A 14,620-nucleotide genomic window follows, 5' to 3' on the forward strand; every position below is an offset into this window, starting at 1 on the left:
ACACCCACACCATGGTTGAGCTTCTAGATGTAAAACGGACAAACCATGGTTTAGAGCTGCTTATCTGTCCCTATTTCCCATCTTCTTTGGCCTCAGCTTCTTACATTCATAAATTCACTCGAGTTTTCATGGCACTTCTCTTGAGGAAGAGCAATGACCCTAATTGGTTTGTCAACAGTGTTCCCTCTAAGGCGTGCGCATGCTCACGTTTTTCAATGTCTGCTCAGATAATTTTAGATCCTGCTCAGGTTGAATCAGGAATGCCCCATTCTGAATCATGTGTGCACACACTGCCTTGATACTGCTGCTCAGAACAAAATTCATTCCGCACGCAGACAAAAAAAATTAGAGAGAACACTGTTTGTCAATAATCTGAATTCAGGCATAATGGGAAACCAGAGTTTGTACTAACTGTGGTTTGAAATCCTCATTTGTGGGGTTGTTGGGTTTTATTTATTTATTTATTTAGCAAACTTGGTTTGTTGGCAAGCTTGGGTTCAAATGTAACACAAAACAGTGGTTCCGCTACACTATTTATTTATTTAAAATATTTCTATCCCGCCCCTCCAGCCAATGCTGCTCAGGACTGCTCACGAAGGTAATAAAATTACAATAAATCAACATGGAAAATAAAAACAAAAACAGGCAGTAGAGCAGTATAAAGCTGGTAAAAAGCAACAACTAACTAACAACTGGAACCCAATTAAAACCAAGTGTGAAAACTTGGATACAAACAAATAGAAATACTAAAAAGTCTGTCTACTGAGTAGAGTCTTCAAAGGGAGCCCAGCAAATGGAATTAAAAGCTATTATCTGGCCACCAAGAAACAGAACTGCAGTTTTGTTAATGGAATATCTTCTGAAGGCTAGTAAAGAATGCATGAACCACTCAAGCCTATCCATGTTGAAACAACTGTGGTTCTGATTTGGGGTACATATATAGTTCATCACCACTCAGTCTTCTAATCCATCCTTATGGAAATGATTCTGTCTACAACCTCATGGTGTTCTAAGCATTATGATTATGTTAGGTATTAAAATGTCATTACTAATTACCTACCAGATCCTTCTTGGGATTCCTTAGAGAAGACACAAGGAAGGAAGGGATACTGGTCACAGAATCCCTGTGCGGGGTGGGGATCTTTGATTTTCTTAGACAAGGGTCTCAGTCATCTCTTGGAAAGTCATCTCATGGATAGCATTTGGTGGCCCATTCATCCCTTGTGGAAATTGACCTAACCTATGAAGTGTGTTGATTTGTGGCTAATAGTAGATCTTTACCACACTGGATAAACACACACTTTTGTAGTTACTTTGATATGTTCTCACTGTCTACATATGTTGCTAGTGTTATCTTCTTTGTATAAAGAAAATGGCTCAATGTATTATTATATTTCTGGTTGGTTTGCTTTTTAAACATCTTACAGCTAGGTTACACATCTTCAGTAATTTTGTTAATTATTGCCACATACCTCCTACAGCTTATGATCATCCTTGAGTTCTTTGGTTCCCTCATTGAGTGATTGGATTAACCTATTTACTTTACACCAAGAAGAGAAATTAGCAGATTGCCTTGGCTATGTTCAGAGGATCAAGGACTAAGTTCTGAAACAATGTCAATTTCTCAAAAATAAGCCCATTAACCAATTTAGTAATATAAGATATAGTAATCTGATGGCATTTTACTTCTATAAGATCAGATACAATTTTGTCTTTTAGATCTTATGTGCAAAGATCTACTACTACTACTACTACCACCACCACCACCTTTTAAACTGTTCAGTATCAACATATAGATTTTTCCAGAATGAACTCCAACGAACTGTGGGAAAATTGTTTTAGCGAAGTGCATTCCTTTGTCTTATATAAAAACAAACATATTACTAATTACAACTGTGGTTCAGTAAATACTTTGGAGATCACCACAATTTTGGAACTTAATCTAATTTCACAGGAACTATAGATAGTATAGTATAGTATAGTATAGTATAGTATAGTATAGTATAGTATAGTATAGTATAGTATTCACAATCTATATAAGTGACATTCCTAACTCACACAAAAACCAATTTAATTCTTTTTTTAGGGCTTCTCCACATGATCAATTAATTTGTGCTACCATGCTGATTTTCCACTTCCATTATTCTTTTAAAAACTGTCGGTTGTGTGATGTAGTTCAGAAGCAGCAGTGCAACCAGCTGCTGGAGAAAGGTGAGAGGAGGCCATCTCCAGCCCCAGAGGCACAATGCCTCTCAATACCAGTTGCAGGTGAGCAACAGCAGGAGTGAGAACATGCCAGCACCTCTTGCCTGTGGGCTCCCCAGAGGCCTCTAGTGGGCCACTGTGTGAAATGGGATGCTGGACTAGATAGGTCTTGGGCCTTATGCAGCAGGGTTGTTGTTATTATTATTATTATTATTTATTTGATTTCTATACCACCCTTCCAAAAATGGCTCAAGGCGGTTTAGACAGAGATATAGCAAACAAATAAGGACTGCTCTTACAGCTGCTCAACTAGTTTCCTTTAAACATACACACACTAGGGATGTGCACGAACCTGTTTAGTGTTCTATTCCTAGAACGCCAAATAGGTTCAGAACCCCGTCTTTGAACTGGCCCTTGGCAGTTCTGTGCACATCCCTAATACACACCCAAATTATATGAATTTTCTTACAGTACAAGTTAAATGCTACCAAATCAGTAAAAGCACAGCAGTACTCATTCAGCCGAGTCTCAGGGGCCAGGCCCTACTCTCAACAGTTTCTTCTCTGGCAACACCCATAAGATTTAGAGTGCCAATGGCACTAAATCCAACAGACACAGCTCAAACAGGGTTTGGGGTGGGTAAGAAAAAGAGATGGCCTCAGGTGGAAATACCCTATGGAAAGGAATGAAAAACAAAAAAGGTTGAGGGGGAAGAGGAAGGGAATGGCTCTGCAATAAAAACAATTGGGCAAAAAATTATGGTGCTATAGGGGTCTTTCCATACAATGTAATAGAGATGGAAGCCACAAAAACCTCTCTTAACTGCCAATGCATCAACAAAAAAGTGCCATCTAACAGGTGGTGAATTATCTGGCAAGGCTTTAACAATCCAGAGGCTGTGTCATCTTTGCCTGCTCTAATCAATTCTTCAACTATACTGCAGAGAAAGTGGCACATATCTGTTTTTTCCTGGAAGACATATGTTACAACACAGGATAAGTGTTTCAGATACATGGGAAGCTCAATCCTATCCCAGTTAATTCAACAGCTTCAATCAGTATATCTCCCCAAGGTGAGATTCAATATGTCTGGGACATATGTGACCATTATAAACAATCTATGCTTGTCCTAGCTGCAGAAAGCCAGTTGAGAGCAGCTTAGCTTGTTGCTAGGTGGGATAATCAAGATTTTGGTGAGAGGGTAGGGTGCCAACTCTCCTGGATTCTGTATGCTTGATGTCTGCTCTAAAAAGGCAAAACAATAACAGATTTCTCAGACTACTACTGTTCCATTTCCAAGCTTTCCCAGCTGGACAAAATGAATAAGCTGACATCCTACAGCTTCAGGTGCATCTGGACACCCCTTGTTCTCTAGATCCTTTCAACCTTGGCAGAGGGCTAAATTGTGCCTAGATTTCTGACTGACAACTTCCATGCAGAAACAGACAGAGGGAATGGCACCTCATCAGTTACATTTAATCTTCTACAATCATATTGACCATGGAGTATTAACTCCAGGTTCCAGAAGGCAGGCACACTGCTTTTGAGAATAGAAAGGACGAGAGTTCATGGATGACATGAGTAGTACTACATGATTCTCAGCTCACCAACACCACTCACTGATATATAGGACCCCTCACAACACATCTCCCCCAAACCTATCCCAGCTATGTATAATACCTTTGCGGGATGTATGCTTTTAAAGCCTAGCTATCTTCTGACTTGTTGATACACACACTATTTAGGCCAACCAATCTTCCTGCCCTTGAGAATGAAATAAATCCTAGAATTATAAAAGTAAGCACTAGTGGCTTAAGAGCACATGTTTTCTGTACAGTACTTCCGAATCATGCATTTCTAACAGAAATGCTTTCCCTACATTTGGCTTTCCGCTGTACTAGGATAATGTTGTTTTCCTGCAGTAGAGCGTAACATCTATGAAACCAGCAATCTGTGTGGCAGGGACATATCTTCATGCACTATCACATTACTAATTTACTTCCTCAATCTAAACTGTCAAGGCTTTGTCGTCTCCTTGGCAACAGTCCACGATACTGACGCAACCAAATACAAGTTCAAGTGACTGCCAAGCAAACTGCTGACAGATTGTTGCATAAAGTGCTACCACTTTTCTCATATATCCATTTCAGATTTCCGAAAGCATTTGCTCATATTTTTCTGCAAAACTAAGCAATGAGAAGCTCATTTTCCTCTAGGAAGGACACAAGTTCAGGAACAACTGGAATTGCACATGCCTCAGCAAAAGCTTACAGCCCAATTTTAAGCAACCAAGTGAATGGCCACCTGAAATGCTGCCGTGTGAAGCTTCTTCCATATGGCCAAATATTTGTGTAAGCAGCCCCTGACATGATTCGAGTCATTTTCACCAGGCAATCACAAACCTGCAATCACAAACTCATTAAAAAAAACACCTTATGTTTTGTGTTGACATAATGTGAATTGCCTTAACTGTGAGCAAGTCACTTAATCTGAATGGTATGCCCCAGGCAGTAACTCCATGTAGTTGCATTTCAACCAGCCACTCACATAGCAAATTTGCATATAGGAATTGGGCCCAACATGCTAAAGGAATAAGTTGTCTTACATTACTCCTCCCAAATATTGTTTTTTTTTTCCTAAAACAAAATCAAGAGCTGAGTTTCAGCCAGTGTTTCCCAACCACCATGCCACAGAACACTGACTGGTGTGTTGTGCTGACTCCGAGTCAGCTCCAAAAGTGGGACATTTAGATCACCCCGCCTTTGGAGGACACTCGCCCTGGGGTGGGTGGGTAGGTAGGTAGGTGTGCGTGTGTGCGAGAGAGAGAGAGAGAGAGAGAGAGAGAGAGAGAGAGAGAGAGAGAGAGAGAGAGTGCGCACAAGAAGGGTGTGTGTGCATGTGTCTGTGGAAGGGGAGTGTTTGCCTCAATCATTTTCTCTTTTAAAAGTGTGCCTTAGGAAGCAAAAGGTTTGGAAACACTGGTTTAAGCTACTGTTTCAGAAAATGTCCAATATACAAGTGAAGCAATTGTTTTTGAACAGGAACTATAATACAAGAATCTAATACAAATCACGCATTACAATTTAACATACAATTTACTATTACAGTTGAAAAAAGATTTATGGACTCTTTTTCTTTAGGCAGATGGCATTTAAAATATTAAGTATTTTACCACATTCTCTTTCATTAACCAATAAATGCCTGTTTGAGTTACTTTCCCTTTTTAAAAGGATTCTTTAAAAAAAAAAAAACACCTTTGAATTGTGGCCAAAAACTCTGTTTTATATCCCAATTAATCAGTGCATCAATTAATGTATCTAGAAAACTGCACTTGCAGAAGAACAACAATTATTGGCTGAAATCCACAAGCCATCTCTTCTGAAGTAGCTCTGCTGACCTTAAATGGTGTGATAGTCTAATATAGTATACTAGCTGGGCCGGGCACAGAACATCAACAGAGCATCTCCCTCACACCCGACCTGCGGCTTTGTAGCCAGCTGACCCACTTCTTCTCCCCCCCACCCGGCCAATCGCCCACCCCACCGCTTTCTTGCCAGACGGCCCACTTCTCCACACACACACACCCCACCGCATTCTGGCTGGCAGGCCGGCTTTTTTTCTCCCCTGCCTGGCTGGCCCACCCACCCCTCTTTCCAGCCACCCACTTCTTCTCTCCCCCACCCCCGCCACTTTCTGGTCAGCCAGCCGCTGCCTCAACTGCCTTTTCCCCCCTCCCACCCGTCCCATGACTAACCTATACGGCAGTACGTTGAACTCTCGCAAGAGCTGCCACACATGGGATCAGCCACAGATGTGTTAGAGAATTAAATACAGGTGAAACTCGGAAAATTAGAATATCATGCAAAAGTCCATTAATTTCAGTAATGCAAATTAAAAGGTGAAACTGATATATGAGACAGACGCATTACATGCAAAGCGAGATAAGTCAAGCCTTAATTTGTTATAATTGTGGTGATCATGGCGTACAGCTCATGAAAACCCCAAATCCACAATCTCAGAAAATTAGAATATTACATGGAACCAAGAAGACAAGGACTGAAGAACAGAACAATATCGGACCTCTGAAAAGTATACAGTGTACTGTGCTTGATTGGCCAGCAAACTCGCCTGACCTGACCCCATAGAGAATCTATGGGGCATTGCCAAGAGAAGGATGAGAGACATGAGACCAAACAATGCAGAATTGCTGAAGGCCGCTAATGAAGCATCCTGGTCTTCCATAATACCTCATCAGTGCCACAGGCTGATAGCATCCATGCCACGCCGCATTGAGGCAGTAATTGCTGCAAAAGGGGCCCAAACCAAGTACTGAATACATATGCATGCTTATACTTTTCAAAGGTCCGATATTGTTCTGTTCTTCAATCCTTGTCTTCTTGGTTCCATGTAATATTCTAATTTTCTGAGATTGTGGATTTGGGGTTTTCATGAGCTGTACGCCATGATCATCGCAATTATAACAAATTAAGGCTTGACTTATCTTGCTTTGCATGTAATGCGTCTGTCTCATATATCAGTTTCACCTTTTAATTTGCATTACTGAAATTAATGGACTTTTGCACGATATTCTAATTTTCCGAGTTTCACCTGTATATACAAGATAGATAGAAGATGACTTCTACATTGCAGTCTCAATCTAATTTCTTTTTTTTTTAAGTAAAGTGAAATGTATTTATAAAGGTGAGTCAATGACCAAGGCATAACTTTAGAATACTAAACCAAAAATTATTTAAAATATAATTGCTTATGCTACGGAATACTTCACAGTAGCTTACTAACTTTCCCCCCAAATGCACCATCATCTGCAAAGATTAGATACTTCTGCTCTCACTGAAAGAACATAAGCAGGTATTCATCATCTAAACAGGTATTCATCATCTACACAGATGAAAAGGTTTGGTTTTTATATTATTTTTTGAAACTTCAAGTTGCTTACCTGTAACTGGAGTTCTTCTTGTGCTCATCTGCCCAGTCATATAGATAGGCTTCACACCTACGTGAAGAACACTCTGGAACACTCACAAGCTAGTCTTTCTTTCTTTCTGCACTCAGATAGGTAGCTAGGTTCCTCCCGCTCTACACCTTAGTCACGTGCTCTGCACCCTTGTCCTCAATTCTAGACTCCAAGAAAAAAGGATCTGCAGCAAGGCAGGCAGGGCGAGTGTGTGACTGGACAGATGACCACAAGAAGAACTCCAGTTACAGGTAAGCAACCTGCAGTTCTTCTAAGTGGTCTCTGTCCATCACACAGATGGGCGTATAGAAAGCTCCAGAAACCCTGGAGGAGGGAGCAGAGCTGAGACCAAGGATAAACTATCAAATGCAGAATGCTGAAATAAACCCAGAACAACAATATGAAGTAGAATAACTAAACAACATATTCAACATTTTTATCCTCATTTCTAAGCAAATTAGGAACCAGGTAAGTATCAACGAAACTGCAGCAGATAAACATGTGGAATACATAAGTATTATTGAAAAATTCCTTGTAATTTTCCAAAGGCAGCATCTTGAAGTGCTCGAACATCAAGCACATAGTGCCTGATAAAAGAGAAAGGAGAGGCCCATGTCGCTGCCTGACATATGGACTCCAGCGGAAGCCCCCTGTCAAAAGCAGTGGAGCTGGAGACCGCACTAGTTGAATGCACTTTCAAAGAAGCTGGGGGAGGAACACCAGAAGCTTTGTATGCCAGCTTAATCGATTGCACAATCCAAGCTGAAATCAACTGTGCCGAAGCCCTCCGTTCCATATGGGGAGCCCCATAGGTGACAAACAGGGCTTTTGTGGTCCTAAAGGACGCTGTGCGTTCTACATAAAAGGCTAAAGCCCTTCTGACATCCAAGGCACGCCAGCTACGTTCTGGGGGCGTGGCGAGATTTGGGAAGCAGACAGGTATTAAGTGTCAAGGCTTTAGGGTTCGTGTCTGTGATCCAAGTCATTAAATTGGAGAAATGTGTCCATTTCACCTTGCAGGAAGCAAGTGTAGAGGATTTACTACAAGCAGCCAACACCTCCCTCAGTTCAGGATCCCAGGTAGCTGGATCCTCCATGCCGTCAGGCATAAGCTTTGAATGTCTGGGTGGAGGGCCCGTCCGTCCTGCATAGACAGCAACGCCAGTAGACGAGGCAGTCATATGAAGAGGAAAAGAAGCTGGGGGAACCAAGGTCAACGAGGCTACTATGGTGCCATTAGGATGCAGTGTACTGCCTCGGCTTCCACCTTTTGCAGGAACCGTGCAAGAAGGGGAGTTGGAGGGAAAAGTTAAAGGAATTTCCCCGACCAGCTCATTGCAAATGCATTGCCTGAAGATCCTCTCCCTATTCCTGCTGTTGAACAGTACTGATTATTTTCTACGATAGTGAAGAGATCTATTCCTAGATGACTCTATCGTCGAAATACATCATGCAGGACTTCTACGTACAGTTTTCATTCCCAGCTCAACCTGTCCACCACTGAATTGTCCAGGCCTTTTATGTGCACTGTGATGCTGATGTTGTGATTGAGGGCCCAGTGCCAGATGGCAAGAGACAGGTGGAGGAGGGGCCGAGACCCCATCCTTCCCTGGCAGTTGATATAAGCCTTGGTTGTGGTGTTCTCCATCATCACCTGTACGTATATGTTGACCCTAGACCTGAGGTAGGAATCCTCAAGGCCTTGGATACTACCAGCAGTTCCAGGTAATTTATGTGGCAGTGAGCCTCCTGTAGTGTCCAATGCCCGTTTAAATGCAAGCTCTGTAGATGTGCTCCCCAACCTTCTTCGGAAGCATCTGTCATGACTCAAACCTGGGGAGGCACCTTCCTGAACAGAGTTGACTGTTGGAGACTCTGATTCATAGACCACCATTTGAGGGACCCTTGCATTTGAGCTGGCACGTGCAGTATTTTGGAACTGCGATCCTTGAGAGAACTGAAGATGTCCAGGAACCACCGCTGCAGAGGTCGCATATGCAGCCTGGCGTTTGGCAGGACTGCTGTTGTGGAAGCCATCAGCCCCAACATATATTGGATGTTTCGAGCAGTGTGTGCCCTGCTGTCGCGTATGTGTTGCGCCAGATCTCGTATGTTTTGGATTCATCCCTCTGGAAGTCTTACTGCCGCTATTACAGAGTGAAAAATGACCCCCAAGAACACTATGCTTCGCGTTGGTCGCAGTTGTGACTTCCTGTAATTGACTGACAGACCTAAGTCACATAGTAATTTCAGTGTCTTCTAAAGGTCCTTTAGGAGGCATTCTGGGGACCTCGCTGATAGCAACCAATAGTCCAAACAAGGGAAGATCTATGCTCCCCTTTTTTGAAGATGACCTACAACAACAACCACGCATTCTTTAAAAGTTTTCGGTGCCGAGGAGAGTTCAAAAGGCCCGGCCCTGAATTGAAACATGTCATCGCCACTTGAAAGCAGAAGTATTTTCTGTGCTGTGGGTGAATGGATATATGATAGTAAGTGTCCTCTAGGGGTCTATAGAGACAAACCACATTCCCCATGGGGGGGGGGGGGAGAGAATTTCGGTGACTGTCAGCATCCTGAAATGCTGATATTCCACATAGATGTTCAAAAGACGTAGGTCTAGTATGTGCCGTAAACCACCGTTTCCCTTTGGGACAGTGAAGTATCGAGAAAATAGGCCATCCTCTAGTTGAGACAGAACACGTTCTATTGCTTCTTTTTGCGGGAGGGTGCCAATTTCTTCCTTGAGGACAGCATCTGCTGGGGTATGTAGCCTGCCAGAATCCGGGCGACATTCCACGAACTTATGGCATAACCTATTTGAATAATACGAAGTACCCATGGGTCCAACGTAATATCCTCCCATTTAGCAATAGCAATAGCAATAGCAATAGCACTTACATTTATATACCGCTCTATAGCCAGAGCTCTCTAAGCGGTTTACAATGATTTAGCATATTGCCCCCAACATTCTGGGTACTCATTTTACCGACCTCGGAAGGATGGAAGGCTGAGTCAACCTTGAGCCCCTGGTCAGGATCGAACTTGTAACCTTCTGGTTACAGGGCGGCAGTTTTACCACTGCGCCACCAGGGGCTCATTTGTTCAGGAAAGGTCTCAATCGGAATCCCATCCAGGGGAACTCATGCCCTCTTTTGGGGGGGGCTACTGCTGTCCTTTCTTGGGGGCCTGGTATTGCTGCTTTCAGTACTGTGGGTGAGAAATGCCTGTAAAGGGGCTGACGAAAGGAATGGCCATAGGCCTGACCCGTTGACTGTCATGGCTTGTATGGCCACTGCATACGAAAAGGCCTGCCAAATCAAGCATTCAAAGATCAAGAAGGGAAGATCATAGACTCAGCAGTCTTCCTCATCTTCTGGACCCTCTCCATAGTTTTGTCTGTCTGTGTACCAAAAAGAGTGACCCCATCGAAGGGAAGATCTTCAATCAGCGAACATGCCTCCATAAGCAAACCTGAAGACCTGAGCCAGGCATGTCTGCGTAAGGGAATGGATGTGACGAGTGACCTAGCCACACAATCTGTAGAGTGCTTAGAAGAGTGCAAGAATTGTTTACTCAGTCTGTATCCCTCTTTTTGTAGAGAGAGAATAGGCTCTTGTGCAGAACGAAGAAGCGACTCCAGATGTTCTGACAATTTCCCCCAAAATCAAATGGTTATAGCGTGACATAAATGCCTGGTAATTTGCTATTCTGATCTGCATGGATAAGCCTGAATATAAGCATTTGCCCAGGGAATCTAGTCTGAGCCCTTCTCTGCACATAGGCGTTGATAGAAGTTTATTCTCTGATTTAGTCTGAGCCGCTTCCACCACTACAGAATTCAGGGAGGGATGTTTCAGCAGGAATTGAGAACCGTCTGCTTTGAGTATAGATTATCTAGCTTCCTTGAAGTAGGAGGGACCGAGGATGGCTTCTCCTAAGAGCTTTGGGCAATCTCCAACAAGCCCTGATGAATAGGGAGCACAATCAGTTTAGATTATTCCTTGTCCTTGTCCAGGACATCAAAAAGAGGATTAGAGGATGGAGCGACTACCTCCTGCAATTGCACGCCAAGTGACTTGGCCATGGAAGACATATACGCGGAGAATTATTTGACATGACCAGATGGAGATGAAGGGGCTGAGGCTTCCTCCATCCTCTGAAGTTTTAAGCAAAGGCATGGGTATACACTTGGTGCCTTGTCACAGAGGGCAGCTGGTTCCCTTGACCAGAAGGGCAAGGATGCTTACAAGGAGGAGACCTGTCTCTATAACAGGTGGGGGCTGTAGCCCGATGGGTAGCGTGATCTAGATCTGAGGTATCTTGGAGGCGATCTAGAACAACGCCCATATCTACTTCTGGCATAGCCATAGTCACATTCCCAAGCACGGGCAATATATCTTCTTGACCTGTGATAGCAATCTTCATAATCAGAGTACTCCTGCTCGCTTTCCTCTGTAAAATCATAGTCGTGAGAAGGGTAATATTTGATGGAATGATGAGGTGAAAAGGGTCTTTTCCCGGGTGTAAATGCATCATAATAGTACCCCTATCTAGAACTCTGAGACCCAAACCAGTCAGAATCAGAGTCATAACAGAGCTCTCCCTGCTTGTAAGAGGAAGTCCTGTCAGCTGGCACACTATAAACTCGCTGTGGAAGCAGGGGCTGAAGGGACTGAACAGGGTCAGTAGTGGGCAACAGTGCCTCATTCAGAGAGTTAGTCAAGCCCTGAGTTGGTACAGAAGCTGGTCATTGCTCCCTCTTCTTTGCATGATGGCACTTGCTGAGTTTGCTGGGCTGAGACAGCTCCAAGCAGGGCTCCGACCGCTTCCGTGAATCTGGAGCACTCAGCATATGCGTGAGGACAGAATCGGGAGATTTATGGACTGCCATCTTTGGTACTGGCTTGGACCTTGGTACTGAACCCGACCGGGCTTTACTCTTCTTTTTCTTGTGGGCCTTGTGACCCTGAGAAGGGGGCTTCCCTCCTGAAGCCGGAGCCAAGCTTGCAGCAGTAGGAACCGACAATATCGGCGGCAGAGGACCATTTATGGTTTCCATGGGCTGTTGCAAAGGCTTGGGTACCGTCGGTGTTGTGGAGGCAGAGGGAGTCCCCGAGCGAGTCCCAGGCCCTCCCCGTAGTGAAGCTACTACCTCAGCCGTAGGAACGCCTTCGGTAACACTTAAAAGCGCCGTTGCCGGCAATACAATAGAGGATAAACGCTTCAATAATTCCCGGGGGGGGGAGCCACGAAGGAAAATAAATTGCGCAAAATCTAAAGAAAGAAGTATATATAAGAAGGAGATTCAGAAAAGGAAAAAAACAGGGGGAGAGTAACTGGCCCTATCCACCCCCAGCACAGTACTTCCAGTGACTGTTGCTGGTGTGTGTCTTATGTTTCTTTTTAGAATGTGAGCCCTTTGGGGACATGGAACCATCTTATTTGTTTGTTATCTCTCTTTGTAAACCACCCTGAGCCATTTTTGGAAGGGCGGTATAGAAATCAAATTAATAATAATAATAATAATAATAATAATAATAATAATAATTATTATTATTATTATTATTATTATTATTATTATTATTATTTCCTTGTTGGCATTTTTCGTATATTTTTTTCAGTTAAGCGACGTTTCTTCCAGTAACTTTGCTGTCTCCAGCCCTGGTTGTTCAACTGAAGATCCTGAGTCCTGTTGCCCACTTGCCACCAGATGTCCAGGGACTATAGCATCTGGCGCGGTCCTTGTTGACCCGGGCGATGACCGATCCGGTACAGATTTATTAAAGTTATGTCTCACCATATTGTTGATGGGAGAGGCACTCTTTGTCTGGCTCCTCTGGTGAGACCTGTCCAGTATGGTTGGACCTCTGGCATAGCTCTCACCTTCATCAGAGCACACAAGCCCCACAACCACGCCAAGGTAGTGCCTCACTGGGGCACTGGTTGAAAATGAAGATGTAAAAATATTATGGGACTTCCGACTACAAACAGACAAACATCTGCCACACAATACACCAGATATAACTGTAGTCGAGAAGAAAGAAAAACAAGTCAAAATAATCGACACAGCAATACCCAGGGGATAGCAGAATAGAAGAAAAAGAAATAGAAAAAATCACCAAATACAAAGATGTACAAATTGAAATTGAAAGGCTGTGGCAGAAAAAGACCAAAATAATCCCAGTGGTCATTGGCGCCCTGGGTGCAGTTCCAAAAGACCTTGAAGAGCACCTCAACACCATAGGGGCCACAGAAATCACCATCAGCCAATTACAAAAAGCAGCTTTACTGGGAACAGCCTATATTCTGCGACGATATCTATAACAACTGACAATAAAATTCAGCCATCCCAGGTCCTTGGGAAGGACTCGATGTCTGAGTAAAACAAACCAGTCAATAACACCTGTCTGACTGTGTAAACAAGTAATAATAATAATAAAATTAATTATAAAAATATGAGAGGAAAAATGGGTATAAATCTGACAGAAAAGCCTATGAATGTCCCAAGAGGTTACCTCTTCGGTGGACAAAAAAGAACTGAGGAGAAGGGTGCGAAACACGTGACTAAGGTGTAGGGGGGAGGAGCCTAGCTACCTATCTGAGTGCAGAAAGAAAGGCTAGCTTGTGAGTGTTCCAGAGCATTTTTCATGCAGGCATGAAGCCCATCTGTGTGATGGCAAAGACCACTTAGAGGAACTAAAAGCATTTCAATGGAGCTAGACATACTGGGTAGGATCCAGACTGTGTTAGTCATGACTAAGTTTCATTGACTTCAACAGGACTTAAGTTACTCATGACTATGGTAATCTAATTTGTTTATTTCAATGCTGGTTAGTTAGTCTGGATGTGCCACTAGATGTAATAATATTGATATTCCTTACCTGATAGGGCTGAAAGGCACTATCTTCGGTTACAAAATCCAGCTGTTTGTCCACAAGAAATTCAACTGCAGTGATAGAATTGTACACGCTTTTCCCAACCAAAGGTTTGAAGGTCTGAGAACAAAACAGAACAAAGGAGTTAAACAGTATGCTTTCTCAAGATTCAAGTATGCTTTTTAAATTATTCTGTACAATCAACAAAAAGTAATAACATATACCACATCATCATAGAGAGACAGGGGTATATATTAACTTAAAAAGCCAAGGGGTGAATAATTACTTAAATCCATAATTACCAGCTCTGTAAACAACATTTTAAACAGGGTAATATACACAATACAGTCTTTATTGAAAATGCTAAGTTCCATCTCTTTCCAAGAACAGGGCTGGTTAAAAAAAAAATATTGCTAATGATGCAATGGAAATTGGCAAAAGTAAATTCTCCTTCCCACTTTTGTGCAATTTCCTCCATAAAATTTCTTCCCTCCTCACTTGTGCTTTTGCTACCACTTCTATCATCTTCCCCACCCTGTTCTTAACAGCCACAAAGCATCTAC

The 14,620-nt window shown here is 42.9% G+C and overlaps 1 protein-coding gene across 2 annotated transcripts in view; it reads right to left on the reverse strand.

Moving 5' to 3' along the window:
- JMJD1C (jumonji domain containing 1C) overlaps nt 1–14,620 on the reverse strand; it is a 236,876-nt gene that overhangs the window by 103,199 nt on the left and 119,057 nt on the right. For both annotated transcript variants that reach the window (XM_053309757.1, XM_053309758.1), the window contains one exon: nt 14,064–14,177. In XM_053309757.1, the coding sequence (XP_053165732.1) occupies nt 14,064–14,177 (114 nt within the window). The remainder of the gene's footprint in view (nt 1–14,063; nt 14,178–14,620) is intronic.

This window comes from Hemicordylus capensis, chromosome 3 (assembly GCF_027244095.1).
Source record: "Hemicordylus capensis ecotype Gifberg chromosome 3, rHemCap1.1.pri, whole genome shotgun sequence".
In the NCBI taxonomy this organism is placed as follows: Eukaryota; Metazoa; Chordata; class Lepidosauria; order Squamata; family Cordylidae; genus Hemicordylus; species Hemicordylus capensis.